The sequence below is a fragment of the Hemibagrus wyckioides genome, linkage group LG09, assembly GCF_019097595.1.
Source record: "Hemibagrus wyckioides isolate EC202008001 linkage group LG09, SWU_Hwy_1.0, whole genome shotgun sequence".
Taxonomy (NCBI): domain Eukaryota; kingdom Metazoa; phylum Chordata; class Actinopteri; order Siluriformes; family Bagridae; genus Hemibagrus; species Hemibagrus wyckioides.
Genome location: NC_080718.1, coordinates 15,487,764 through 15,512,385, shown reverse-complemented (window position 1 = coordinate 15,512,385; position 24,622 = coordinate 15,487,764). Strand labels below are relative to the sequence as shown.

Genomic DNA, 24,622 nt, shown 5'->3' with positions numbered 1-24,622 from the left:
TTGACTTTCTCTAGTCTCTAAATTAATCACAAACCAGAAAGCATTTTCAGAAAAACACAATTTATTTCCAGAAGATTTTCCATTTATGTGTATTTAAATATACTTAAAAAAAAACCCGACATCTACTTTACAGTAAAGATGTCTTTTAGGGATAATTATTTACTGAGCAAGCTTTTACTGTAATAGAACTTATACAATGAATCATTGTACTAGAGCCTACTGCTGTGGTGGGAATTTATAAGAAACACAGAAAAATCATTGTGAAATTCATCTTTTGACAGCACGTTGCTTTCACTGGATTACTGTCATTTCATGAAAGCAATCAGCCCGCATGTTTGAATGATAACAAGTGAATTTATCGTTTCTTGTAATTGGCCAACTATCTGTCTGGCCTCCTACTATGTACAGTCTTCATGTAAATTAGTTTCAGATTAGAATCTCTTTGGTTTACAAAGCACTGTGTGGGCAGTCTGATGTGAGAAACTTTAGAAGGCCAAAAAATGAATAAATTAGAATCTCTAAGGTGTAGTGTGTTTTATTATTGTAAATAACATCCACAGTTCAGAAATAATTCACACAGACTTTTGTATAATATTGAGTAGAAAGTACCCAAACTTAAGCAGTGTTCAATTTCTAAAATTATACAACGCTATCTTTAGCAGTGAATCACCAAACTTTCCCAGTCGGTTACTACTAGTAGTTAATGTGAAAGCAAAAGTACCAGAGAATGTGAAGAGAATTAGATAATAAACAAGTACAAAATATGTAAACATTATAAAAACATAATTTACCATGTTTTGTTTTTTTAATCATACAGGTGGGTGAACCCTTTACGTTGACCTTCAAAGTAGCCCACCAGGGAAAAACCTACAGAGCTTATGCATCATTCGTTTACTCGAGTGTGGGCAGACAGACCACCAAAGCCAAAGCACATAAGGTTAATACCACTAGCTCCCCCCACATATAGTACACCAAAAACACTAAATTACTCAAACTGGTGAATAGCACAAAAATTCCAGAAAAGGACTAAAAGAAAGTTCAAATATTAGTAAACAGATATAACACAAATCCCTGAACCAATTACATGTAGCTGTGAACTGCTGACAACACTGAATGTATTACACTACCTTTGAAGTTTCAACAACTTTATTAAATACAGTAATTGCCAAGAAATACAGAAGTGAGACTAAAACAAACTAAATGAGTAGAAAATTAATCTTGTTACAGACATATTTCTCAGACAGTAATCTTATCCCATGTGAAGGAAGCTGGTGTTAATCAATGCAAAATGACTAAAAAGAGCTCCTCAACAACTCACTGTATCATGGGTCAGATCTTCAGGATTAAGGAACATTTTAGCCTCAGCTTTGGTTGAGTCCTTGACCACAAGGGCGTTGTGAGTGTCACCCTTGCCATAAAATTCTCCAAACAATTATCAAACTAAATCAGTAGGAAATTAATCTTTTTAGAGAGGTATTTCTCAGATAGTAATCTTATCCCACATATAGAGAGCATACATTAATCAATGCAAAATCTTTAATAATTACTACCGAATCAACCTTAATGTTCTATTTATCTAAGCATCAAAGCTCATTTTTGAAGGTGAAATGAGGTTGATCCTCTGGTTTGAAATCTTCATTTGGGCTGCCATCTTTTAGAATGCGTCTATGGGTGTAACCCACTATGGGGTACTTTGATTTGTATGTTCCAGTGAATACGCTCTCAAGGGAATCCAGCTCCTCCTTAGTAAGGCCCGTCTGACATGGAGAGAAAAAAGGATGTTAAAGTAATTAACTCGTAAACTACTGCAGACCACTGCATTAAAAAGTGCTCCTCAGCAACTCACTGTATCATGGGTCAGATCTTCAGGATTAAGGGACATTTTAGCCACAGCTCGGGTTGAGTCCTTGCCCACAAGGGCGTTGTAAGGGGCACCCTTACCATAAAATTCTGTAAAACAAAAAATAAATGTAACTTTATTTATTGCAATGTTTATTCTCATTCTCATTATACTCATGTTTATTGAGCACATTTGAGGAATGTTACCAAAAACTACAGGTGTCAAAAGAGGCAACACAAAGAAATTTCAGGTAAAATAAGCAATCCTTGTCTGCATAGGAGGAAGTACACTCCCGTACTAGATAGTAGTAAATACTAATACATATGTTTGTATAGTAGACTATATATTGATTTAAACCAAATCTAAACCATGCCTACAACTAACTTTTGCCAGATGTTACGTCAAACACGACACCCTTTACGGCCATGTAAATGGGCTGCCCGTCCTGAGGAATGCAAAAGTAACACACATTACATGTTGCATTAAGGGGAAAAAATTCACGACTCAAAATCCAGTGGATCTGCGGCGGGAATAGTCTACCTCACTTCCATCGTATCTTCTCAACTCTTCATCGGTGAATAACCTGACAGGTTTTGACGCGGGTTTTACTTTTAATTTAGACTCCTCCGCCAAACAGATGAGTACTAACGCAAAAAGGGTAATAAGTTGCGCATGAAGCATTATGCCGGCTGTTCACGGGCTCTACAATGTGTCCGTGTGAAATAAACAAACTTTTTTTTTTTTAAATTTCCACAAATAACTTCTAGTAACGCCTTTGACTGACACAGTCGTACAGTAAAAAAAAAACCAACAAAACCGTTTTGTTTGACACCGATGATGTATTTTTCCTTCGAAGGTGTGTATGGAAAATGTTCTTTGTTGACAGTCCAAACTTCCTTCTTTCATTAGACTTTTGTTTTGAAAGTGGAATTCGTGACCGGATGTAAAAAAATTACGTTCGGGTTATTTTATTAATGTAAAATAATTTTTGATCTAAAAGTAGTATTTAAACACACCTCACTGTACAGAACAGTATTCCGAATCATCATTATTCCATTTATTTATTTATTATTATTCCTCTGTATTGTAACCAACACTTACTCTTTCAGACTTACTGTCTCATCAGGGCGTCTTTGTAAATATATGTTAAACAGTGGTTTTCAGGAATAATCTGGATCCACGTATATTTGATTGAATAGCTGGTGTTTATCCTTTGGTAAATATCAGACTCTCTTTTTTTTTCTTTTAAACCGTTTAATTCATATCCATTTGTTGGCTTTTCTTAGTACTTTCTATCCCAGCTCACGTGCTTATCACGAGAATTCATGCGTGTTCTTGTTATGTACTATCTAATGTAGTAATTAAAAAGAAAAATATGAACACTATGCCAAATAACAGGCCTGAGTAATGCCTGTAGATGCCACACTGCTTTTGCTATAGCCATTTAATGACTAGTTGTTGGGTTTCAGCCCTATCCTTGTGTCCCAAACACAGGCGCTGTGATGTCACTGCTGGCGCTGAACCAGCTGAGAGACACATTAACGCTTTCCTCGAATGAAGATCCTGCGATATGTTCACTGATCATATCAATGGCATCGTATGGATTGCATCGATATTGACTGAAAGTTGTTAAGCAAGTTGCCAGCTATACCGAAAACTGTACAAAACACCGGGGCAAGAAAATGCTACGAAAGGAGACATCTTGCTGCTACCAAGAGGTGAGTCTGAAACAGACTCATGTTTGAATAAGATTAGACTGTATCCTGAATTTAAGTCTGATTGTTTAGTGGGTTAACAAAAGAAAAATGTAACCACGCATGTGTAGTTTATGATGGACGTTATAGTTGATCTATAGCTGACCGGTAATTTATTACTGCTGTTGCGCTGTATGGTCATGTGATAACAGCTGACTACGTAAAAAGTGCAACGTGCATGCATTTGAGACAATGCAGTTGTGAATAAACGTAGGGAGAATGTAGCTTATCATTTAATGATGTAACGTAGGGATCAATACTGTACCTTTAATTTGATGTTGAGTGTAAAGTTTTCACTATAAAAGTACACTAGTTTCTAAGCAAAATATAGCCACTAATGGTTAAGTATCATAGTAGAAATGTACAGTCTCTTTTATTCCTGAGACATTTCTCATACATTTTATTAATATATGTAAACATAACATGACCGGGTGGAGTATATTTTAATACAAACATAAATTCCTAGATATTGTGCTAATTGGTAGTATAACCTGAATTTTATAGTTTAATGATGATGATTGTGTACGAGGAGCACAATCCTGCCAGCACAAAGGAGATGCTGCCCAGGATGAAGATGAAGCCAACTGTGACGTCTTACCAGGTGTGGATACAGCATTTTTTTAAAAAAATAAAAAAAATAAAATCTGACCTTAATACAACTGTAGATCTGGATGATGGTGTTGAAATTGTGTTTGAAACATGGGTATATAGAACTCTTCCCTAAAATTAGGTCTGGTCTTCTTACAGATGTGGATGTTATGGACAACAGTCCACACTCTACTGCCTTCAACAAAACTTGTTTGAAAAATGTCTTCACGGTCATTCTTGTTCTCATCTACCTTATGTTAACAACAGTGGCCGTATTTTTGGCCTATCAAACTATTTCTGACTTCTTGGAGAAGCTCAATCATCCTGTAATGTCTGTGTCATTCAAAGAGGTTGAGGAGTTCGCTCCCCCAGGTGTGGTTCATACACACAATACTGCTTTTGTGATTAACTACCATGGTTCTTTAACAAAGATTTCCATAGCGATGTGGTATGCGTAATATGTGTAAGTGCTTTTTTTTTTTTTTTCCTCTGCAGGAATTGCACTGTACCCAGGGAAAGCTCGGTTATTAAGCTGTCGGCACCACTACCACGATCATATCCCTCCTCGTTTATTGGCAGGACAGAAGGACGACGGTGACTGTGTAATAAAGGAAGTTATTTATAATGACCCATACACAAACCATACGAAAGTAAGTTTCTTCTGTATGTATGATTTGCTAGCGATTCTCTTTTTTAAAAAGTCATGTTTAGATTACTTCACTGTATAGTGTATATTTGGTTCTAGAAGAACCAGACCTCCATTATTGGTGTTATTCTTTAAATGGAATATTGGCATGTAATGCTGCATGTGTGTTGCAACTGCCTCCCAAACATGTCTCGGCCTGTTTAATGGGCATGTGAAAAGTGACTGTTGAAGATGTATTTTTTTTGTAAATCTAAAACCCTTAAGACTATTCTTTTTCAAACAGTGTAGCTAATTACTTTTAACTGGTAGAAAGTTTCATCTCTGTGATTCTCAGTCTACCATTTACTAATGTTTTTCTATGCTGCAGTCCTTGGAAATTCAGCCCTGTATAATTTCAGGTTTTCTTTGTCTTTGAAAAGCTTGTTTACTTAACTGACGGATTAGGTGTGTGCAAGGCATCATGGAAACTGTATTAATAACATGTTATGTAATATAAATGATGTGCTGCATAAGCAAGCCCTGGTGGTTGAAGGTCCAACAGATGTCAGGAACCGAGAGCTCATATTTCTACAATTCAGTCAGAATGAAACCGAAGAGGACTTCAGTGCCATCAGTTACATGCTGTTTGCCCAGTTCAGTGATATGCTTCAAAGGTAGAGATACTTTCTGCAGTGTCCATCAATATCACCTTGTCCGATTCCTTCTATTGTAAATGGTGTTTAGGAAAATAGTGGTAACATGTACTACAACTGTCCTCTGGCCACCAGCTCAGATAAAGCTGAATTCATGAGGGAGTGTGAAAAAAACTACTCGATGTGGACTTTCTCTGGTGGCTTTCGGACCTGGGTCAAAATGTCTTTAGTTCGGACATCTGGGAAAGCAAACGAATCTGTCGAATTCAGGCAAGAGGTAGGCTATGATTTTTTTCTCCTTCAGTTATAATTACCCACATTTTAATGGTAGTGTTGGATTATGGTATAATCTGTACATTATTTTGCAGTCTAGTGTGGTGAAGTACAATGACAGGAGGCCTCCACAAGAGCAAACGGATGAGCTTTTCTTTATTGTGTTTCAATGGCGAGATCCATTTATACAACAAGTCAAAGATGTAAGTAGATGTTTTCTATACCATAATAAAAAAAATTACTAAATCACATCACTCCTAAAAAGGAAAGGTAGAAAATGTCTATCTAATCAATTACTTTTTTTGGCCAACAGATTGTCACAGCAAATCCATGGAACACCATAGCCATTCTTTGTGGGGTCTTGATGGCTCTTTTCAAAGCTGCTAACTTTGCCAAGTTGAGCATAAAGTGGATGATCAAAATTCGCAAAAGACACTTAAGAGCCAAAATCAGGGAAATGAACCAAATCAGTTGACTGACAATCAAGTGTTGGCCACTGTCCAACATTCAGTACTCACTGTCAACATTTTCAATGTTCACAAAAAGAGATTTTAATGTGAAAGAGAAATTTTTATTTTTATAACTAATTTCAACACAACCATGAAATCTTATTTTTATTGAATCAGTATTTTATTACCTGACATTCCAGAATGACTACTGACATTATTTTGAATAAGTACTGGATGAAAGTATATCAAACTGGCTTTGACGATGTAGAGAGTCTTCTACGGTTTTTCTCTTTCTCCAGTCTTTTCTTAGAAATATTAATAGTAGATGCTGCGTCATCCTATTTCAATGGTCTGTGCAGGAAATCCAACATGGATTTAGGGCTTGATCTCGGAAAGCAAAGAATCTGTTTTGTGTGTGTGTTGTTATGTTTCACTGTTCACTGTTATTTGTGACCAAATCCGGTTGTAACATATTTTGAAAAGTGCTATGAGAGCTGCTTGATTTTAGATCAGAATGAAAGACTAATTGAATTCTCATGGATTATGTTTTGGTCAAATTCTGCTATTTCTGACTGTTAATTTTAAAACAGCAAACATTGTTTGGCTGATATATGTTTTGAAAATAATATTGTATTGTGACCTACAATATATACCCGTTAAATTTTTTTTGTCCTTTGTAATTGTGATGATATGCAATTCCATGAACGTAGACAATACTGGATTTACAATAAGTATACAAAATAATACGGATTTGTTTACATTGTTTCATTCAAGATTAAGAACGGAAAACGTAACACCATTAGCTGTGCTTTATGCCTGTTTCGGTTTCCTCCTGATTCAGACTACTGCATTCACACATGGCTATTTAAGCATTTTCATCAAACCGTGTTTATCGTGTGGGTCTTTCAAACTATTTGTTACTCAGGGACTGTTATTTTGAAAGCTGTGTGTTTGGTGGACGGCAAAAAAGAAAAAGAATTACATCTCGGGGAAGGTGAGAGCGTTTATGATGAGCAAAAAAAAGTTTTAAAAATAAACCAAAGGATATTCAGACGAAGTGCAAACTCCGCTTAGATTAAGAGGTACTTATGACAGTGCATCATCTCGCACGTGTGTTTGTCGCGCGTGCATTCTCGGTTGGCTAAGTTGCACAGTGTTTACTAAGGGAGCTAGCTGTGTTGTTAGCTAACTTATTCCCCGCTTCATTTCGCAAATTTGTTTTTAGCGTGCTTTTATGGTACGGGTGTTTTTTCTCTAATAGCGTTGTTTTGGAGTTTATCGATTTAGATAAATAGCTAACCCGGTGTTTATATCCTCCGTGTAGCATTAGCTAGGTAGTATTTAGCTGGAATGGCGGGTTATTGTGTGGAAGTGGGCGTGTAAATAAACTAAAACGCTGATTTCATATAACTTCATTATAAATAAGGTAAAATGGTCGGAAGTCCATTAATAAAACAAACAAGCAAAAAAAATCATGTGAGATCGATTAGGCCATAATATAAATACTAACTTTTAACTCTCCAGTCGTACATTAAAATTGGCAAAAGATTTGGGACACCCATCCAATTCATTGAACTCAGGTGTTGTTTTTCAGGGGTTGGGCTTGGCGCCTTAGTTCCAGTGAAAGGAACTCTTAATGCTCAGCATGCCAGGAGATTTTGAACAGTTTCATGCTCCCAACCTTGGACAATTTCATACTACCAAAACTAGTTCATCCATGTCTTTGTGCACTGGTGCACAGTCATGGTGGAACAGGAAGGGGGTCATCCCCAAACTGTTCCACAAAGTTGGGAGCATGGAATTGTCCAAAATGTCTTGGTATGTTGAAGCATTAAGAGTTCCTTTCACTGGAACTAAGGGGCCAAGCCCAACCCCTGAATTTAATGATCTAGAGGGGTGTCCCAAAACTTTTGGCAATAAAGCTGGTTTTATTGTCCACTTCTGTTCGATGTAGCAGCAGTCCTAAAGTTACCTAAATTTGTTGCTGTTTTTCAACCACTAATTTCCAACATGGTTTTATTATTATACAGGATTTTTTTTTTACATCATGCTGTAGAAGAGAGCGGTCTGAGTAAGGTCCACGTTTCGAGACATTGAAACACTAGATTGCTTTAAACACCTTTAATATTGAATTCTTACCTGGATCCCCTCCACACCTTTACACTGAGCTCGGTCCCAGTGTAGCACCGAAGAGCTTAAATGAGATTGTTTGTTTACTGTTTTACCTTTGAAAAATCAATGTGCAAGGACTGAATGTATGCCAAGAAACCATCAAAATGACCTTTACTGTGGTTACTGGGTGTGTTTGCATAAGACTAGGAGTCCAGAACGAATGTATTACACAGTGTCACAACATTACTTTTAAAACATTTTGGATTTTATTATAATTAACTTGCTGTAGTGACACACACAATGTCCCCTATACCTTACGCTAAGACTACATTTTCTGATAAAGAAAGATTCCCTCTTCTAGTGAAAATGATGTTTACACAGATTTGATCAACCTATATTAGTCCAAACGAATCTGAGCATGTTGCACAAGGAAAGCATTTGATATTCCCATGCAATAGACTAGATTGTATGTACCCTGGAACACTAGGGTATGGAGAATAATTGTGGCTGTAAATCTCATGCTTGACAAATTATCTTCAACCTCGCATGCATAAAAATACTTCGGATCCAATTCTGATCAATCGGATTGAATCAGTCCTGATATGGATGCTCTAACAGATTGTTCCAAAATAACATTATGTTTTTAATTTGATTTCAAAATTTGAAGCTCTCTTATGGCTCATGGAGAAATTAAAACTGCAGGACTAAACAAGCACTTAGCTGGGAGGTCATATGGTACATTGAGGGTTGGGTGTATTTTATGCTGTAACAGGCACCGTGTGACCTGCTTTAAGGAGTTTTCCAGAACGCACTCCAGGGCATCACACTTGCCCAGACACAGTAGTGGTCTGCTTTTAGCCCGGTGAGCAGCGTACACTGCTCATGACATTTATGCTGGCAGTAGTGCTTGAGGCTCTGACCCCTTGAAGGTTTTCCAGCTTCATGCATAGTGCTGTGTATTCTAAGTCTGAGTTGATTCCTTATACATGTGTTGATGTATAATTAGATAGATAAATAAGTCAGGGTATTTGCTGTACATGCACATGACTGAGAAATACATGGCTCCTTTCCTTGAATTTGTTTGTTTGGAACTAATCCTCTACAAGTGCATACATTCTCACTGTTGGTGATCAAATCTTTCTAAATGCAAATATATGATAACCCTCATAATAAGTGCATTTACGTACAAGTTAAGAGCTTGCTTTTGCTCAGGCAAATGTATGTGTTGTTAACAATTTCCTCTTTCAGATATACAGTGCATTTCTGTTATGGGCTAAAATATATCATCACCACCATCATGGGGAAAACCCAGACCTGCATTTTGTGTGAAATTGTCTACAACTCCAAACAGGTACAGCTGAATTCTTACTTATGCATTTTCTTTTTCACCCCTGTAGATAATACTTAACTGTTATGAATGTAATAAGATGAACAAGCTGTACTTGCCTTTCTACTTTAAAGTGGTTCAGTATCTCAGGTAGAGATGACAAATTAAAGGAAAACCAGTGGCTCTGATAAGTAAGCATATTGCAGGCATGATTTGGGTTTATTTGTCTCTATAGAGGAGAGTTACTGCATATCAATAAAAAGTTAGTCAGATTGATCACCTTTATGATGAAATATTTTTATCCTGATGGGAATAGTCCATTTAAATCTTATATTTTGACCTTTGCTGTTACTGGGAATTTAGAATTAGTATTTCACAATCATGTTAGTGCTGTCTAATGTCATGATCAATACACTAACTGAGAAAATATCTTTTGAAAGGACTGTGTTCATCTGTTCATACACTTCCAGAAAGTCTTGACGCTCTTTTTTTCCCCTTAATTTCATTACACATCTATATGAACTGTTTCAAAGTTTCCTAAATTATCTGGACCTCTGTTTTAAATAAAGCACCCCTGTATGAGTATAGACCTGCTGAAGCTGCAGCTTTATTAAGTTCGAATGTTTTTCTGATGTCTCCTGTTTTCCCCAAAAGGAGATGGATGAGCATATGAGAAGTATGCTTCATCATCGCGAGCTGGAGAATCTTAAAGGCCGGTAAGTTACTGCATTCCCATTTTCTGTCATATGTGTTTCACACAGTAACAAATGTTCCTTTTTTTTCTCGTCTGCTTTTGTGTACCTTGAAGCATTTTATGTATATTTAGATGTATGCTTCGGATCAGTGTCCTTCTTATGTACTTAATTACCCTACTATGGGTTAATCATGCATGCTGCATTGCTTGTTTTATGAAGTTCAACACTTTTTTTTGTCTCATTTCATCTGTGTATTCTGTAATCTTCCCGTTGTTGATGAATGGGAATTTAGCTTCATGGAAACATGCTTTAGTTATCATTTTGTCCATAATATGTCTAATGCAGTAATTATCAGAGATAATCATGTTAGATTTATCCATAATCATTTACTGTATGATTATGCAAATACCATTTTTTAGCCATGTTTTGTGGTGCCAATAATTCTGGAGCTTTCTGTATGCTTGAGAATGCTATATTGTTAAAATAAAACATGACTTAATCTTTAATATTAAAATGCCATATCGCATATGTTATGAATTTGCATTAGGATGGCAAAAATTCTGGGGTTGACTACTTAGTCCTTTTGTTAGTATTTGCTTGCAGCATTTGTCTAAAAGCTTGTTGTAGTTGGTCATGGTAACTGTAGTTAGACATGTGTCATTTGTAGTCTTCAAAAGGACAAGCTGAAGAGGCTGCCATAGGACAAGAATATATATAGGCATTTTGGAATCAACAAGCAAGGCCAGCATAGAGCAACTGTCTCTCATGTGACTGTTATGTTGACCGCTGGAATGTGAAAAGTGAGACTGCAACAGAGGAAACGCAAATAACCTTGAGAACATGATACTGGCTAAAATGCCAATACTTCATTGTTTTGTAACAGATAAACACATTACTGTTTTACATTAATTTATGTGTGTGTGTTTGTGTGTGTATGTATAAAGGTGCACAGTCTTTAGCCTAATAAATCTTTAGTACTGTTTTTAATGCCATTCAGCCCTGACCCACTTTTTGGTGGGATAGGTCAATTGTTTGGTCTTTTAGCTCACAAGCTGGGCATTTCTGGAGCTTTTGTAGGGAGTGGGGGTTTGCTACAGACAGCTGCCCGCAGCTCCTATTACAGCAAATGCTGGAGAGACCCACCCTGATGCACTTCAGAACTAAGAAATGAGAGAGAGAGAGGTAGGGAGGGTGTGGGAGGGCAGAAACTAAAGTGGGCTGCTTGTTAGGCATTCACCGCAGAGCGCAGCAGACACCATCGTGGCAGCGTGCGAGGGCTCGGCTGCAACAGAGAGGGTGCTGGCCTCTCTTGAGCTCCAGGCTCCTTTTCTGGTGGCAGAAACATCATGCCAAAGGCCCACTTTTTGCATGAAATGAAGCTTTGAACACCCTCTACAAGATCAGGAAGATCCAGCTGTTTTTCTTTATGTTTTTGGTACATTAACACAAGAATAAGCCAGTTTGCCTCCTGATCATTTTTTTTCCACTGGATTTTTTTTTTAAATTTATTTTGATTACTTTTGAGCTGGGGAAGTTCTCTTCATTTCGAAAGAAGCCTACGGGTATGCTTTTTTCCCAAGATTTGCTGGAAACAAAAGTCAAGGCCTAAGTTGCCCTCCAGACTCCTGGCATCCACTTTTGCAAGCAGGTAGCCATGCCTGAGGGTAGCATTCATCGGCCACTGTCCCCTCTCCTTCCCAGGGACTGTGGGCACGAGTGTCGGGCATGTGGGGTGACTGTGAAAAGCCTGACAGAGTATGCAGATCACATCTCCAGCCCCATGCACAAGCAGCGTGTGGAAGCCTTTGACCACCAGATATCTAAAGTAGACCAGGATGAGGGCTACTTTGATAAAGAGATGGTGGAGCTCATTGAAAAACGGAAGAAATTCATCAGGTAAAATTGTTTATATATAACTGGACACCTGTAATTAGTTAACTATTTAAGACCGTGTGTACTGTGACTGCATTAAGCAGAGTAAATATTTTTGGCCTTTGTTTAAAGCATTTCATTAACTCAAGTGTTTTGGCATAGTGTAGAATGTATGTATCAGAATGTTCTGACTGGTCTTGGACAGTATCAGTAGTTCTAATTAACCACAAAAATGTATACAGCACTTTTTATGGTTTTATTTGCATATTCATGTCCTACTTGTGTTTAGCTCTATTTTAAACTGAACTACAGGCTGGAGTCATGTATCATCAAGCCTAAAACAGTCATGAGTGCTCACACTCTCACTCACTTCAACACTTTCCCTTCACTTTGGCCATCTATTATATGAGCCAACTGTACACGAATAACCATATCTTTAACCTGAGTTAATAACCCCATAATTCTCAAAATTCTGACCAATTTTGACCTGCATTCATTGAATAGCTGTATAAAAAATTAACGCTATAGCAAAAAACCTTGTCGTGGCCCAAGTAAATCACAAACCAGAGCAGCTTGTTCTTTAGCACATTTAGATGATTGAATCTAAAATGAATTTTGCTAAGACCAGTAAACATTTGCTGAAGACATACTATAGCTGGGGATATATTTAGTGTTTACAAGGTAGTAGTTTAAAGGGTGAATGATAGATATCGAATTACATGGGTTGTAGTGTTAGTGGGTGAGTGGCACAAGTGGTGTGCTAATCAAGTGACTGTTGCCATGCATCTGACAATCCTGTCACATGCAAAACCGTGGTGTCCTGCTTTGTAAAGACAACTTAATCAGCTTTTCTTTTTCCATATATTTGACTAGTCCTTTCATCTGCATTGAACATGTGTGTTTACTTTTCTTATGTGATGAAAAGAGAACTCATCGGTTCTCATGATTTATGAGTTGTTAAAAAATGTGCACATCAATGCGTCTTGTTCCTTGTTATTGTTGGCTTCCCTCAGACAAGAGGAAGCAGCTTTGAAGAGGGCCAGAGAGGAAAGAGAGACCATGAGAAAGTGGCAAGATATTAAGGAACAGTGGCACGATCCTAGGCAGTGGCGCCACCAACAAGGTGGCTCTTGGGGCCCAAGATTCCCCAACTTTCCCCTGCCATCCAGAGGTGGATTGAATACCAACTTGCATGAACCACACAGAGGCCCCGAGTTTGATTGTGACAGTTGGAACAGACGCCAGATTAGGAGCGCCACTTGGCATGCTGAAGGGCCCCCTGACTTGCAGAGATGGCAATCCTTTGATGGACGAGGAAGAAGCTTGCACAGTAGGGGAAACTATTGGGGAGGAAGACCGGGAATGTATGCAGGTTGCCCTCCACAGCAGAGAAACCAGTCAGCCTGGTCCAACACAGAAGGCAACAGAGGGAACTTTGACAGACAAAATGACTTGAATTGGCAACACTCCAAAGCTAATCACTGCACTGCAGTATCTAGGATACATCACCTGCAGAAACCACATCATAGTACTGAGAGCCAGAAAAAGTTCTTCCAAAAACAGGAAGGTTGTGCAGAGAATGATCCTGGAAAGGGGAAGGGGAAGTGTGACAAGACCCATCGTTGGGCACCATATCCTCCAACTTTGCTTGGAGATCCTTTATCTCAAAGTGATGTCCAGCCTTCTACAGATAACGTGAATTTTGACTCTCCTGGGCATAGTAACAAACGAGATTTGAATGTAAACAACCAAGACTTGGAGCAAAAAAATGACGTGGAAGAGTGCAGAAAGCAGAGTCCCATTAAGAGAAATGACAGCAGTGGGAAAACACAGAGACTAAATCATACATCTTCACCACCTTCTTCCTTGCCTTCACCTTCTCAAAAACTTGAGAGGCCCACCAAGCATTCTGAAAAAAGTGTTGCTGCTGACCCTGGTTCAGTGACTAATCTCAGTCGAACATCAAGTCAAGACTCTGTTACCTCTAAAGCTTCAAAGCATTCTCACTCAAGCTCCAGGTCCCCTCCAGCTGTATCGACTGACCAAGAACGGGAACATCTGCTTTCTGTAATGCTGCGCAAAGCAAAGGAGAACCTTTTGCATAATCATACCTCAGTAGAAAAGTCTGCTACAGAAGACGACTTCCGAGGTGCTGAACTGCATATCCAAGAAGATGAGTTGTTAGAAGTTTCAGAGTTAAGCAGTACAAAAGATTGCAGTAGAAGTAAGAAGAAATCAAAGGAGCACAACGGAAGAAGGAAAGAAGAGGAGCACAATGAAAAGAGCAAAGAATGGCAGTCCCACGGAACTGAGGTAGCTGTGCCATCTGACTGCTCAACAAACGACATCAATATGCTGTCTCTGCAATCACTGCAGGTCAGCACATCCACCATGGACCGGGAAGATGAGGATGATGGAGCTGAAAGGGAGGAAGATCTTGTTCAAGATCACGGAACACAAGCTACAGATGAAGGCATGTCTGACAGTGAGGGCAGCCGCACAAGCCACTCTCTTGCCACGGTGCCTTCCCTGAAAAAGCTGGCCCTGCCTGCTAGTCTCACGCGGGATTTGAACCGGCACATTGGCAGCAAAGGCAAAGGAATTGCCCATGAGCCCAACCTGAACATTGCACGGCGTTTCAGGAACGTAAGTGGCACACATGAGAATGAAAAAGACAGTGGCCTGAAGCCCACCCTGCGACACCTCATCAGCTCCTCTGCCTCCAGAAGAAATGTTAACTGGGACCAGGTATATCAGGAGGTCCATCGCAAAAAGCAGGAGCAGGGCAAGGGTTTGCCGAGGTAAAATTAGTTTGCTTGGTTTTTGTCTTACTGTGTTTTGAATGCAAATAACACAAAAAATGTGACTAGCGCAAAACTAATGTTAACCACATGCTAACCACACGTCTTTGAGCAGGTTTGGAATAGAGATGGTGCCCAAAGAGCCAGAGGGTACAAGCCACATGGAAGATGATGTTCCACTTTGTGAAGGCTTCCATTGGGACTCTGTAGCTGATGTGTCTGTATTTCCGCGCAAACGCAACATGTCAGAAAGCAGTGTTGTCACCTATAGCACTACAGCATCCCGTTCACTCCTCAGAGAAGCAGAACCAACTTCTGTCATGAACTTACAAAACACTGCCAAGGCAAGGCTTCAGACTGCTCCCTCACCTAAAGAGAAGGATTGTGATGATCAAAGGGATAATAAGGGCATAGCTCAAGCCAAAGAACACGTAAAGGAAATGGATGTACAAAAGCCTGTCCAGGACACAGAGCCTGTGGATGCTGAGAGTAGTTGCATGTCAAGCGCTGAGCTGAATGGAGCAAAGAAACGCAGAGCAGTGGGGGTAAGTGACAGCTTTTTCCTATGGCAATGCTTAAAGTCTGACATTATGTATTTAGATTCTAACTCAATCACTGCTACACTCTAGCACTACCCTAAATGCATATTAAGATCAATTGTTTTAGTAAAAGCTGTGAGTGAATTTGGAATCTATACTTTTTCCTTTTTGTTTTACTGAACAGATCCTTATTATTGAGCAATAATAAAAATGTTTCATCTACTACACTTGTGGTCTTATTTTCAGGACGTGGCATCCCCAGAAATTCCTAATGCAGAAAGAAAAAACAAGAGGCTGAAAATCAAGCCTAAGAAAGGTAAGTGTGTCAATATTTCAGAGAAAAGACTTGATATTTTTTCTGTACCATGTTATAAAGTGTAGTCTTGCACTGTGCTGTGTAGAACTCTCTCAGTTAGACGAGTTGTTGGCAGTTTCTTTGCGGGAGGAGGAACTGAACAGCTCTCTGCAGGCAGTGGATAGCAGTTTGATCCAGGCTCGATCAGCCCTGCAGTCTGCCTATATGGAAGTGCAGCGTCTGCTAATGGTCAAACAGCAGGTTAGTTTTCATGAATGAGCAACACCATTGCTTTTGTTTATTTGAATCAATTTTTTGCTATTTAATTAAATTAAATTTCAATCATCTAACCAATCCCTAGGTAACCGCAGAGATGAGTTCCCTGAGGACCAAGCGTATAGAAATTCTACAAGGGTTACAAGGTACAAATATTGGAACAATAGTCAAGATTTACAGTCAGAATTGTAAACATTGTGAAAGTTGGCTATGGAAAAATATTTTCTACTTTATTTTAGGAGGGTCTGATTCTCCAACAAGAAACTGTGATGAGAACCTGAGCACTTCACCAATCCTACCATTGCCCTCTTTGGCCTCGCCCGAAAATAATGTTAAGCCCAGTTATCCAGCTACTACTTCTTCCATCCTCTCACCATCGCCCACCTCTAGCCCACCTGTTTTTGCAATCAAACAGGAGCGTTTGTCACCCATAACTGTCAACCCAGCACGAGAGCCTACAGGCAGCCCACTTTCTGGCCTTCACAGTACCACTCCAGAGCAATCTGCAGCAGCTGCCACTGAGACTGATGTGGAACCTGTCAGTTTAGGTAGAGGTTCATGTTATGAAAACCAGAAAATATCTTTGTTGCAACATTTTGCTAGTTAACCATCCAGTAATTACCTATTTTCTCTCCTGCTGTTTTCTGCAGATGCCAATATAAAGTGCAGTCTTAATGTAAAGCTGTGTCAGAAGAATATAGAATGTGCCCAGGATCAAAAGTCAGAGCTGTCTCCTGACCATCAAGCTTACCTTGCATCTCAGGAGCATACGCAAGATCTTAACCCAGTCTCTCCTAAGTGCTCTCCACCACACAATAGCCCAGACGCTAAAGCTGGAAAGCGTATAAGAAAGCTGAAAAAGAAGAGGGTTCTGAGAAACACACAGACAAGCAAGCAGCCAGACATCAGTGACTCCGAGCAAGATTCCAGTCAACCGGTCCGGCCTGTTCGCAAGCTACGTTCTCGCCGGCGCAACATTGGCTCATGCTACTCTCCCCCTGCTGCTGCTGAAGTAAAAGAGGAGAGCATGGAGGTGACATGTGCACCAGATCATCTCCCAGAAACAAAGGGACCAACACTGGCTTCTGCTGGAAAGGAGACTCAGGACTCTGACTCTTCAGAGCTGGAGATGGTGGAGCTCCCCCAGTCTGTACCTATGGAAGTAGTCAATTTGGACTCAGATGAGGAAGAAAGAAACCTTCCTCAAGTCTCCAAGGAGTCTGCTGCTGAGACGGCACAAAGCCAGAACCTTGCATGTAATGAGGTCACCTCTACCAGTGAAATTGACACCAGCAGTGTAGTCACAAGCTGTGAAAGGCAAGTTTTATTGAAAATCATTCTCTCATGGCTGTAATGATATGTGTTATGTCACCATTTGTAGGCTGAAGGCTTGTAAGCTATCTGCAGTAAAATGATGATGATTATCAGCACAGTTGTAAACCTTATGGTTTTATATTTGCTGTCATACAGCTCTTCTGCTGTCCAGAGGGATATAATTTTTGTAATGATATTTTTTTATGCCTTTTTTGTGTCTGTAGTGCAAAGAATGTGACTCTGGCAGTTATAAAAGAGTCCAAAGCATCTTCCGGTAGGTATTTCAAATTTCAAGATACATTGTGTAGATTAGGAATATAATTTTCTTGAATGATAATTAAACAGTTATTTAAATGTTGATATTTTTGCGACGGATAGTCTCTTTCTGAAACAACGTGGTAAAGAGGATCTATATTTTCACTAAAGTCACTAAAAAAACAAAAAAGAACACTTAAAGTCAGTCCACAGGGCAACTGCTGGTATACCTCAGGAAGGTCAATGGAGTCAGTGCGGCCTAAATTAGAATGATAATGACGAAAATAGTTCACTAACTCCCTAAATTACTTTTTAAGGGCAAGGTATTTTTGGAGCCTGGGTTAGTTTGAGGCCCCTGACTTGTTTCTGAGAGCAACTGTTGTGATAACAGCCCATGATGAACTGCAGAGTCACCCAGCAGAACACATGCTGTCGAGGTTTTCAGTGACTTTTTTTAATGCTTAAAACTTTAGGAATTTAAAACAAAATGGCTTGCAGTCTTGGTGAATAACACATGTACGTTGTGTAATGCATTTAGGTTATAGTTGCAAAGTTGTCAGCTTAGCTTTGTGTGTGTTGCAAATGTTTTTTTTTTAAAAGGGCGAATCATTGACTCATTCTGTTTTTTTTGTGTAATTTACTAGAAGCATCATCAGATGCTGGTGAAGAGGACATGCCAACTGAGGGCTCATTTGAGGGCCATCAGGAGGCTGTGAATGGAATGCAAATACATAATGGTTTGCTGTATACATGCTCAGGAGACCGCACCATACGAGCATTCAACCTGCTGGTGAGCCTGCAAGCCCAGTCCCACAGAAACCATACACTTCAAGAAGCTATCATTAAATCTTATATTACAATATACTGTGCTGAAATTTCACTAGTTTAGAAGTCCTATAAGTTACATTGCTTAATTGAATAGAATAGATCGTTACTGTATTCTGTTGATATATTATAGAGTCGTAAGTGTGTGGCAGTGTTTGATGGGCACAGCAGTAAGGTGAACTGCTTGGTGGTGTCATCTGGACCTGGCGTGCCACAGCGACTCTACTCTGGATCTAGTGACCAAACCATCCGCTGCTATAACATCAAGGTTTCTCTTTCCACTTGCTCAATGAGACCTTCTTTTAGTATTGACCCATGTACTGGTAATGTTCAGACTTTGTTTTATTCAGTCTTATAGGCTTCAAATTACATTTTACTGTGCATTAATTGAGGTTTCACATCTATGGCATTTCCAAATTTCGCCCCCTTGCTACAGTAACATAGAAAACACATGAAAACTGAGCTTTTCTGCTTCATTTAAGTAATCATACCAAAACACAAATAAACTTCACCCAGTGGACATGCATTTAAGTTGTTATACCATTGTAACAGCTGTTTAAAGTAAGCATAAACTTAGCTAGTTGCTTATAAATTAAAATGTATTTAAAAAGCCTACAGGAACTGAGATAACCACTCTGTACATTTGTGATGAGCAGAAAAGCATCATAGTGCATCTGTATTGTCGATTTTCTCAGACCCGAGAGTGTGTGCAGCAGCTCGGCCTCCCTGACCGTGTACTTTGCCTTCATAACCGTTGGAAAGTGCTGTACGTCGGGCTGGGTAATGGCTCAGTGGTCACCTTCAGCCTCAAGGTAATCCTCATTAATATTGCCCACTCAGTAGGACATTTTAGCGTTAAGCACATCCGCTTGAATGAGCAAATAGACTGAAAATCTTGCTATACTGTGCTTTTTTCTGATTGTGTGTTTTGTTTGATCTGCTTTTGCAGAACAACAAGCAGCTAGATGTGTTTGACTGCCACGGGCCACGGGCAGTGAGCTGCTTGGCTACAGCACAGGAGGGAGCTCGGCGTGTGTTACTTGTTGGCTCTTATGACACCACCATCAGTGTAAGAGATGCCAAGAGTGGCCTTCTGCTGCGTACCCTAGAGGGACACACTAAAACAGTCCTCTGCATGAAGGTGTGTTTCAGCTTCTTAAAGTCCAGTGTTAATTTGATATACTCAGTCTATCTTGTTTAACAATATACCCATTGACATGTTCCCCACTGTTGGCTTACTAAATGTGTTACATCTATTTTGCATGCACATACAACTCTTTTCTCTACTGTATTTTATTTTTTGAGGTGGTGAACGATCTAGTCTTCAGTGGATCTAGTGACCAGTCTGTCCATGCACACAATATACACGTGAGTGTCTCCCCCCCCCCCCTTTTTTTTTACCATTTGCTATTTATCTGTGACAAAATTTGCCATATGTGCAAGAAAATCATTTGGCTTTATCACTGCTGTTTGTGTAACTTGTAGACGGGGGAGCTTGTAAGGGTCTATAAGGGCCATAGTCACGCTGTCACTGTGGTGGCCATACTGGGGAAGGTGATGGTCACAGCATGTCTGGACAAGCTGGTCCGTGTGTTTGAGCTGCAGGTAAGAATCTGTTGTGTTTAGAGTATTTTGATTTTGATTTAGTAGATATGTTTCACTGTTTTTGATGAGTGTGAGTGATATGTTTTTGGTGTGGCTGTCAGTCTCATGACAGGTTACAGGTGTATGGAGGACATTCAGACATGGTGATGTGTATGGTCATCCACAAGAGCATGGTCAGTATAACAGAATAGTGTTCACTAATCTTGCTTCACTTGCTCTTCTACATACTTTACTTAATAATAATTTAAGAAAAAGCAAAGTAATTTTTAAAATTTGTAATTTTTATTCTGGTTGTATACTTCTGTAAAGCTGCATTGAGACAATGTCCATTGTTTAAAGCACTATACAAATACAATGTATTTGAACTGAATACTTTCTGTGTAAATAAGTGGCTATTATCCTGACACATTTTATCAGAGTTTGGTTATTAGTAGTATTTCCTATTTGAGCTGCTGATACATTTCTGGAAATCTGTGTATCTTAATCTTATCTATTGTAATCTTATTTCCTGTTCTATTAGATCTACACAGGTTGTTATAATGGGAGTGTACAGGCTGTCCGGCTGAACCTACTTCAGAACTACCGCTGCTGGGTAAGAGACTGGTGTGCTGTGTTGTGGAGTTAATGTATGGTATTATTGCTGTGCAGTGTGTGTGTAGCCTTGTGGATTTTCAGTGGGGTGGCTGCAATTCTGATGTGTGCTGCTGTGTTTCTCTGGCAGTGGCATGGATGCTCGCTGGTCTTTGGTGTAATGGAGCACCTGCAGCAGCACCTGTTGAATGACCACACCAGCCACACGCAGCAGACGCTCAAGTGCCGCTGGAAAAACTGTGACTCCTTCTTCAACTCCCGCAACGGCTTCAAACAGGTAACAACACAATTCTTGTCTATGTTTATTTTCATAGCTAGCTTAAGATGCATTTCTACATGCACCTTTTGTTCCTTCAAAATCTGTATTTTTGCAGTACTTTTTTTTTTTTTACTAATTGCTAAGCTCATGTGTGAATGAATAAAAAAAGAAAGAAGGAAGGAAGTAGAAGAGGAAGTACATATTAGAGGCTTTCTGTCTGAGAATTTAATCATACAGTATGTACAGCATCTACGGCATGCAACATTTCTTGCATGCATAGATAAAGTTCATCTAGACATTTAATGTGACCTAATCAAAGTAGTACAGGAAATAGAAGGTTAGTTGGATAGTTTGCAATTATTTCTCAGATTTGGAAGTTGTCGAGTAGAATGGGACTGCTGTACCTCTTATCTGACAAGTTTGTAGATTCGGACGGTAAAGCAGAAATAAGTATTCAGACACTTCAGTTATTGTTGTTGATGGGCCTAAATGCGATACAGTTTCATTTTGAACAAAATGCTCACTTTACTGTTGATTTTTTTTAAAAATGGCCTGTAAATGTGTCATTTAAAACCATTTTTGAGAAAATGCATTTCTCAAATGCTGTGTTCACAGCCTCCTCTTTAAGCATGAGGAGTATGTTGTGTGTGATGTTAGTGCCCTTCATGGTGTCATCTACAGGCGCGATCTCATGAGACCTGGACCTTTAAAGATGGAATGAACAATCTGGATAAGAAACCAGCTTTAGCCTCATCACCTAGTTGACGTTAGCTATTTAAACTGCTTGTGTTGTATGATAAACATGTGTGAATGCAAACAATTCAGTAGTTCCTTATATTATTGTTTTTTTTATCAGCTGTTAGATGCAACTACAATAGTTTCCTTGCTGCTGAACACTGCCGTTCCTTACATATTGTTAATTAATAATTTTAATTGTGGATTTTATTTTTTTTTATGTAAACTCATTGGCACAAAATGAACTCCATGTTTAACCTTGGGGTTATTGAAGATTACTAGAATTACTGGAAGAGGCATGGGCCAAAACTGAACTATAGTGCAGCAAAATATCACAAAATGTCTCATCTATAATTCTCAACTTTCCAGAAAAGTTTGGTAGTTTGTGGTGTCTGAATGCTTTTTTCCTCATCAATTTAATTTTTTAAAAAGTTATGAATACATACCTTCCGTCATTTTACAGGTACAGAGTTAAAAGACTTCATGTAAATTTGAATAATCTCTGAATACTTGTTTCCTCTAACAGTATAATGAACATTTATAAAGCAGCAATGTTGCACTTTAATACTGCATTTTTCTCATCTCTGTAGGCCGTGCAAGCTCACATGCAGAAACATGCAGAGGAGGACAGTAAACTGGAGTCTTAAGGGGTCCTGGAATTGTCAACCTAGACAGTCCAAATAACCTCCTCTTCTCCCATATTGGGAAGATCTCATTTACACCTCAGGATAGGAGCTTTTTCCTTGTGCAATCATTTTTCTATGTTTAATCAGATACCAACAGCTATCATTTTAAAGAGAGAGGACAATTTTCTGTGACAGTTCTAGATGCCACTTCTGAATACTGGTGATTTGTAGGATTTTATGTGAAGTAGTCGTTTGTGTATAGAAACTACAGACAGTGTAGTTTCTGTCAGCATATTTTGAAAGAGCACTGCTCAAAGGTTTTTATTGCTGTCACTTTACTGCTTAGTGGATAACTTGGAGGCTTTTGGCATCCAAAGGTTCTTCTCAGTTTTTTAGCTTGTGAAAGTCCTTCTCTTTGAGTGGAGCTGCTGGTATTCTGATCATGCCAGTTGAACCATTTTCCAGTGGTTCCTTTTATCCATGTACACTGTAATCTTATCTGTGTCTGAAGATTGACTACACTGTTCTGTTAGCACAACATAGGATAATTCTGTCATCTTCGAGGAAAAGATAACCGATGTACAGGTAATGGATAACAGATCTCACTTTCTACTCTTTACTCAACTGATTATACACAGTATTATCAGCTCTGGGATATAATGACCAAATAAAGACTAAGTATTGAAAAAGAACTGTGGGGAAAAATATACCTGTTAAAATTGTTGGACAGGCCAGAAGGGTTGTTGCTGCTGCCCCCTCCTGGCTAACAAACACACTTTGTTCATTACAGTGTATGGCATGGGTTCAGGGATGTTTTTCATTTGGAGTGTTTTGAGGTTTAATAGCATGGTACTCTTGTCTTCTTGAGCAACGAACAAATTTTTTTTTGTTTCTTTCTTTTGTTTGTTTCTTAATTTTAATTTGGTTTTCTTTTTGTTTTCTTTAAACTAGAAGTGTTTTCAGAAGACCCTCTTTTCTTACAATTCACTCACAGCTCAGATAAGGACATTGACTCACAGCTACTCCATACCAACAAGGTAGAACAACGAGGATTTTATGGAATATGTTTTCATAACTTATTCCAACATTTTAAAAATAGTTTTAAAAATATTTCTGAAGGGGGTAGTCTTTTTTTCTTCTTTTGTTTTTTCAAATCTAACCTTCTAAGTGGTTTTCCTTTCTCCACCACTGTTTTGAAAGATGGTTTCATATACACCTATATTACGTTTTTGTGAGGTTTTTTTCCTTTCTGATTTTTTTGTTTTGTTTTGTTTTGTTTTGATTTTTTTTTTCTTGTTTTCCTTCATATTGTGTGGTTGCTCACTGAGGTTAAGACACAGTGGAGGGACTGCCGGTTTGCCGTAACTGAAAGAGTTCTGTTTAAGGAAATGTATTTGTTGTGACTGTAACAGGGTCTGAAATGGCTGGTGTGTGTAACCCATTGTGGGCAGAATGTGTGTTTTTTGCCCAAGCAGTACAGTACAGTGCAGTATTGCTGGTTTGATTTTTGATTTTTTTTACACAGTGATTCTCATATAATTGAGAGAATTCTGCATGGGCTCTGCCCTTTTGTGATTTAAATTTTTTTTACAGATATTTATATGGATGTGGTTGGATGTGCATGCAGCCTAACACACTTTTGACTGAAGAGGTGTGTGTGTTTGTGTGTGTGTGTGTAATGCAAGTTGTTAAAGTGGTTAATGTGATAGGTGTTTTATGGAGTGGCAAGCATAATGCCAGAACCCTTCTCCCATGCCATAGTACTCAGCCATGCTGGCAACACACAGAACCACACCTAGTAATAAATTACAGCTAGCTGTCTTCATTTCAGCAACATAACTTTGAACATTTATAAACATTTTAAAATCTTTTCTTAAAGTCTGTGCCACAATAAGCTATATTTTAACATTACCCGATTCTCTAAAGAATTTTTGATATTATTCCAGAATGTGGAGATTTGGGTTTGTTTTATTTTTTTCGGTTCGAGTCACCAGTTTTTCACTCCCTTGATCCCATTTACAGTGTGTCCTTCTCTGTATAAGCAGTGTGTAGCCTTTGGGGCAGTTTGTCAACCTCTTATCTGGCCTTCTCAAAGTTGCTTTGTTTTTGTTTGTTAAATTCCACTGAATATCTTGTTATAATAAAAATACATTTACAGTTTTGTCAACCTGCCATTTTATGTGTCCATGCTTTGAGATATTTATCGTATGCATACTAGTTGAATTGATGTGTAATACTTTTAATCCAACATTTGAGAAAGGAAGAAAAACCATTGAGCCAAGAACTGCAGTCATTTATTTGATTAAAGAGGTT

The 24,622-nt window shown here is 38.8% G+C and overlaps 3 protein-coding genes across 12 annotated transcripts; 2 read left to right on the top strand and 1 right to left on the bottom strand.

Moving 5' to 3' along the window:
- Positions 1-1,128: 1,128 nt before the first annotated feature.
- nenf (neudesin neurotrophic factor) lies at positions 1,129-2,521 on the bottom strand. Its single transcript, XM_058398994.1, has 4 exons — positions 2,381-2,521; positions 2,225-2,285; positions 1,847-1,950; positions 1,129-1,757 (listed from the first exon to the last, which is right to left on the bottom strand). The coding sequence occupies exons 1-4, from the start codon at positions 2,519-2,521 to the stop codon at positions 1,584-1,586; spliced, it is 480 nt and encodes a 159-aa protein (XP_058254977.1). The 3' UTR covers positions 1,129-1,583.
- pacc1 (proton activated chloride channel 1) lies at positions 2,265-6,848 on the top strand. 6 transcript variants are annotated; one of them, XM_058398989.1, is made up of 9 exons: positions 2,265-2,414; positions 3,335-3,558; positions 4,099-4,195; positions 4,342-4,554; positions 4,678-4,832; positions 5,342-5,481; positions 5,596-5,737; positions 5,829-5,936; positions 6,047-6,848. In XM_058398989.1, exons 2-9 carry the CDS (start codon positions 3,523-3,525, stop codon positions 6,206-6,208), a joined length of 1,053 nt encoding a protein of 350 aa, XP_058254972.1. In that variant the 5' UTR covers positions 2,265-2,414; positions 3,335-3,522; the 3' UTR covers positions 6,209-6,848. The 6 variants fall into 6 exon arrangements, with proteins under 6 accessions (XP_058254972.1, XP_058254974.1, XP_058254973.1 ...); XM_058398991.1 differs by having other exon boundaries at positions 2,279-2,414; positions 3,310-3,558; XM_058398990.1 differs by lacking the exon at positions 2,265-2,414 and adding an exon at positions 2,556-2,696 and having other exon boundaries at positions 3,310-3,558.
- A 146-nt stretch (positions 6,849-6,994) lies between these two features.
- znf106a (zinc finger protein 106a) lies at positions 6,995-24,476 on the top strand. Of its 5 annotated transcripts, none has more exons than XM_058398978.1 (22): positions 6,995-7,176; positions 9,543-9,645; positions 10,276-10,337; positions 12,018-12,212; positions 13,202-14,989; positions 15,105-15,534; positions 15,775-15,844; positions 15,930-16,084; positions 16,185-16,245; positions 16,339-16,647; positions 16,750-17,416; positions 17,638-17,687; positions 18,313-18,458; positions 18,627-18,761; positions 19,189-19,305; positions 19,443-19,634; positions 19,799-19,861; positions 19,979-20,098; positions 20,200-20,271; positions 20,619-20,690; positions 20,820-20,966; positions 22,274-24,476. In XM_058398978.1, exons 2-22 carry the CDS (start codon positions 9,592-9,594, stop codon positions 22,328-22,330), a joined length of 4,962 nt encoding a protein of 1,653 aa, XP_058254961.1. In that variant the 5' UTR covers positions 6,995-7,176; positions 9,543-9,591; the 3' UTR covers positions 22,331-24,476. The 5 variants fall into 5 exon arrangements, with proteins under 5 accessions (XP_058254961.1, XP_058254960.1, XP_058254959.1 ...); XM_058398977.1 differs by having other exon boundaries at positions 6,995-7,264; XM_058398976.1 differs by having other exon boundaries at positions 6,995-9,645; positions 18,316-18,458.
- Positions 24,477-24,622: the final 146 nt, after the last annotated feature.

Bases quoted from the DNA above. Each gene is read 5' to 3' on its own strand.
- nenf (XM_058398994.1), bottom strand. From the start codon at position 2,521: ATGCTTCATGCGCAACTTATTACCCTTTTTGCGTTAGTACTCATCTGT. The intron at 1,951-2,224 runs GTTAGTTGTAGG...TTTGTTTTACAG, and splicing joins TGACGTAACATCTGGCAAAA to AATTTTATGGTAAGGGTGCC. The intron at 1,758-1,846 runs GTGAGTTGCTGA...TCTCCATGTCAG, and splicing joins AAGATCTGACCCATGATACA to ACGGGCCTTACTAAGGAGGA.
- pacc1 (XM_058398989.1), top strand. From the start codon at position 3,523: ATGCTACGAAAGGAGACATCTTGCTGCTACCAAGAG. The intron at 4,196-4,341 runs GTGTGGATACAG...GTCTTCTTACAG, and splicing joins CAACTGTGACGTCTTACCAG to ATGTGGATGTTATGGACAAC. The intron at 5,482-5,595 runs GTAGAGATACTT...TCTGGCCACCAG, and splicing joins TTCAGTGATATGCTTCAAAG to CTCAGATAAAGCTGAATTCA.
- znf106a (XM_058398975.1), top strand. From the start codon at position 9,439: ATGCAAATATATGATAACCCTCATAATAAGTGCATTTACGTACAAGTT. The intron at 9,646-10,275 runs GTACAGCTGAAT...TTTCCCCAAAAG, and splicing joins TTGTCTACAACTCCAAACAG to GAGATGGATGAGCATATGAG. The intron at 16,085-16,184 runs GTTAGTTTTCAT...ACCAATCCCTAG, and splicing joins TGCTAATGGTCAAACAGCAG to GTAACCGCAGAGATGAGTTC.